The 4,122-nt window shown below is 47.2% G+C and overlaps 1 protein-coding gene across 1 annotated transcript; it reads left to right on the top strand.

The window, feature by feature from the left end:
• Positions 1 to 915: 915 nt before the first annotated feature.
• Positions 916 to 2,603, top strand: LOC112705058 (uncharacterized). Its single transcript, XM_025755917.1, has 3 exons — positions 916 to 1,165; positions 1,258 to 2,499; positions 2,596 to 2,603. The coding sequence occupies exons 1-3, from the start codon at positions 916 to 918 to the stop codon at positions 2,601 to 2,603; spliced, it is 1,500 nt and encodes a 499-aa protein (XP_025611702.1).
• The last annotated feature ends 1,519 nt before the right edge of the window (positions 2,604 to 4,122 follow it).

The raw sequence follows: 4,122 nt of genomic DNA, 5'->3' as shown, positions 1-4,122 counted from the left end.
ATGATTCCACCACAGACATCGTTACAAGATCTGAAGAATCTAATTCTGGTTCATACCGGAATGGTTGGAAAAAAAGAAATCACGAAGTCGACCTACAGGATGCCGGTTGCAGTGGCCAACTCGTTTGCATATCAAAAAATACAGATAAAATCTGATCAGCAGGTGTCAATGATGTTCTCTTATCATCGCAGCATAGGTACCATATATTCGTTGGAGCTTTGTCTGAATATTCAGGATATTGGCAGAAGCTCGTCCAGTTCCAATAATGTGGATGGTGTGAGAAATCTGGAAGTGGCTGATTTTGTACCGGGTCCGGATACAAGTAGGGCTCGTAGTCCAAGCTTCAATGCATTTGTTGTGCAGGAACATAATGCAAATCTTCGTGAAGCGCGGCCCTCTACTTCAACCTTACATGGGTTCGATAGGCATCCCGATGTTGGCATCCCTGGTAGTTCTGACGAGGATGACATTGAAGAATTCAGTGGTGATGAGGCAGAAGCCGTTCCGGAAACGCAACTTCTGCATGGCGACAACGTTCCTCTAACACCTGTCGAACCGGTAGGTGGAGGTGTATCCTCCAGCATACCTGCACACTACCTGTCCTTAAATCTTGGAGCAATGCATTCGAGTATCGCAGAGGACAGACCTAGTAGCTACCCTCTCTCAGGCGAGATGGAGCTTGAGATTGGGTTAAAGTTTTTGAACCGAGAAACAGCGATGCTGGCAGTCAAAAACTACAACATCCGCAGGAGTGCAGAGTATAAGGTCGTTGAGTCAGACCAAAGGAGGTATGTATGTCGATGCAAGCATTTCGGTGATCAATGTCGTTGGATGGTACGGGTTGCGAAGACAAGGTCTTCCAGATTTTGAGAAATTCGAAAATATGAAGGGCCTCATAGTTGCTTGGCAAGTTCGATGTCTCAAGACCACGCTCAACTAGATAGCAATGTGATATGCCAGCACATATTCCCCATGGTGTATGCTGATGCGACTATTTGTGTAAAGGTGTTGCAAGGATCGGTAGAGTCAGCGTACGGGTACAAGGTGTCTTACAAGAAGGTTTGGCACGCGAAGCAGAAGGCAATCGCAAGGATCTATGGTGATTGGGACGAGTCGTATGACCAGCTACGGAGATACTTCAATGCGCTAAAAGTTTTCGTCCCAGGTATTCCTTGCAATTTACTTTTGTACGGTCTTTGCTCTTTTTGTCCGTTTACTCGTTAACAACTTTGACCAAGTAAAAATTTTTTGCAACAGGGACAATTGTTGACCTCCAAATAGTTCCATACTATGTCGGAAACACGCTTTACCGTGAAAGTGTCATGTTTCACCAGGTCTTCTGGTCGTTCCCTTCGTGTGTTCAAGCGTTTAGGCATTGCAAGTCGCTGGTGTCAGTCGACGGAACACACATGTACGGTAAGTACGCTGGCACCCTTCTCATGGGCATAGCACAAGATGGAAACAACAACATTCTGCCTGTCGCTTTCGCCCTTGTAGAAAGGGAGAACACAGATGCATGGTACTTCTTCCTGACAAATTTGAGGAGACATGTAGCGACTAGGCCAGGAGTTCTTCTTATCTCCGACAGGCATGCTGCAATAAAGGCCGCGTTGGAGCATGAAGGATGTGGTTGGGATCACAATGCTTACTGTGTACGACATATTGCCTCGAACTTCGCAACAAGTTTCAAGAGTAAGGAAGCCAAAAGACACCTGGTTAATGCCGCTTATTCGAAGACCCAAGAGCAGGCGCAATACTATCTCGAGTTAATTAGCAGCGAGGATCCCATAGCATCCCCGCAGATGATGGGTTGGATACGAGGGTTAGAGCCACCTAAATGGCTGCAGCACCTTGATGAGGGCCGACGATATGGTCACATGACGACCAATCTTTCTGAGTGTATCAACTCCGTCCTGAAGGGCACTAGAAATCTACCAGTCTGTGCAATTGTCAAGTCTACATACTATCGCCTAAATGAGTTATTCGTCGTGAAGGGTAGGCAAGCACAAGCGCAGATTGCAAGCGGTCAGGTGTTCTCACAGTTCCTGCAGAAAGCCATATTAGCAAACCGTGAGGGAATTTCTCAGATGTTAGTGATGTCGTACGATAGAGCCACAACCGTATTCATAGTCGACGAGATAGCTGCTGCAGGGGTGCAGTCTCGGTTTAGGGTTAACCTTCAGTTTCGTAGATGTGACTGTGGTTACTTCCAGACGTTACACTACCCATGTGCTCATGCTCTAGCCGCTTGCGCCTATGCGAGACTCGAGTGGCAACAGTATGTAGACTTGGTTTATCGCATGGAGAGCGTGTTTCGGGTCTATGAAATGAAATTCCAGCCAATGCCGGATGAGGAGATGTGGCCCCTTATGAAGGCCCACGTGTCTGTCCCAACCCCCTCCTACGACGCACACTTGAAGGACGTCCGGTGTCTACGAGGTTTCGGAATGAGATGGACGAGGTTGAGCCTGGACTCGGTAAGCGGTGTGGCCTTTGCAGGCAACCAGGACATACGAGGCAACATTGTCCCAACGCTACTGCATCCTAGAATGCCACCTGCTTGGTTAATTGTAATTTTTTTGTTTTTTTTTTCAGTTATTTGAGTTTTATTGTATTAATGAATCTATGTTGTTTCTTCTTGTTATATTAAGTTCGGTTCGCATGTGTTGTTTATGTAAACAAACTAATATCATCATAAACTGCGGTACGGTCGTTAAAAAAATTCATGATTAACGAAAACAATAAGAAATACATAACACAAACAAATAGAGCCATTCATAAAGGTACGAGTACATCAACATAACTAAACGGTAAGACATATAACATCGATCGGAAACAAGATAACTAAACAATTAAACATAGAACAGATAACATCTAAAAGAAGGCTAATGGTGCTCGTGCCCCAGTCTGCCGCCTGTGCCACACGGAGGAGCTCGAGTGACCCGGCAGGGACGACCATGATGTCCCTCGTCCTCCTCCAAGCTAATATCAGCCTCAGTGTAAGAAAGCCTTCAGCCCTGCATTTGCATAGCGTCATAGGGACGGAGTGTTGAGCCAGCTGTGTCACAGATGGAGGTAGATCTCCTCCCCACAAGCGCATGCTGAGTCTCAGTGTCGGATTGGGGCAAGGCGAGTGCAAGATCAGTTGGTGTATGCGGGGATGCTTGCTGAGGAATAAAATGGTCCAAACCATCGAAAAAAGAAGAGAAATTTGTCCACCCAACTCTGTCCATAGAATTAATTAGGTCCTGTGTACCTCCCTGTGATGAACCCCCAACCTCGTAGCTACTCTGATATGGCATAAAATGCTGAATCGAAGATGGCTGGATAGGCTCTGGTTGAACATAAGGCTGCGGGTAGTAGCAGTCCCCAGGAACTGGAGGAGGCTGTGGTGGGTAACCCATGTCTGGCTCAAATCCGGCCCGTCTTCCACCGGTACATCCGGCCTATCCTCCCCAGGGTCAGCATCTTCTTCAACTCTACCCCTGCGAGGACGGCGACGACGATGGTCCCGTGGAACCGGTGGCAAATTAACCACGGGGCCTCTTCCATACTCTTCCGGTGCGCCTGCGGGGATAACTTCCTGCCTCGGATCATGGAATGCATCGGGGGAAGACAAAAATCTCCTTGTTCTGTTGCAGTACCACCTATAGTAATCTTGACTGGGACGCAATGTATCTGCACGATCAATGCGCAGCCTATATGCATCACTTCGCCGGTTTGCCAATACCTCAAACCACTCAGATAGTCTAACCGGCCACCATCCATCATCATTGCAGGCCGACTGTCGATGGAAGGTATCAATATTAAGAGGAGGGTTTGGAGGTCCTTGCTTTCCCCCAAATTGATGCAACACTCTGTCAACATTTAGGATCTCAATCCACCGAAAAAATATGAGAGGCACAACGGCGGTATAAAAGTCTCCATGTGGGTGGCCGAGGAAATCAGCCGGAACTCTAGAGAGAATCCGGGGGTCCATGTACGGTTGCCAAACAAACTACACATGAAATAAACCCCATCACTAAAGGCATATACACAGTTGTTGGTAACACATTAATAACAACCAGCACCAACCTCATCCACCTGAAGATTGTCCAACCTTAGACGGTGCCTCAATAAGCG

Source organism: Arachis hypogaea, chromosome 8, assembly GCF_003086295.3.
Source record: "Arachis hypogaea cultivar Tifrunner chromosome 8, arahy.Tifrunner.gnm2.J5K5, whole genome shotgun sequence".
NCBI lineage: Eukaryota > Viridiplantae > Streptophyta > Magnoliopsida > Fabales > Fabaceae > Arachis > Arachis hypogaea.
The sequence above is the reverse complement of the archived record's forward strand: the minus strand, read 5'-3'. Positions and strand labels throughout refer to the sequence as shown.

Bases quoted from the DNA above. Each gene is read 5' to 3' on its own strand.
- LOC112705058 (XM_025755917.1), top strand. From the start codon at position 916: ATGTCTCAAGACCACGCTCAACTAGATAGCAATGTGATATGCCAGCAC. The intron at 1,166-1,257 runs GTATTCCTTGCA...TTTTTGCAACAG, and splicing joins GCTAAAAGTTTTCGTCCCAG to GGACAATTGTTGACCTCCAA.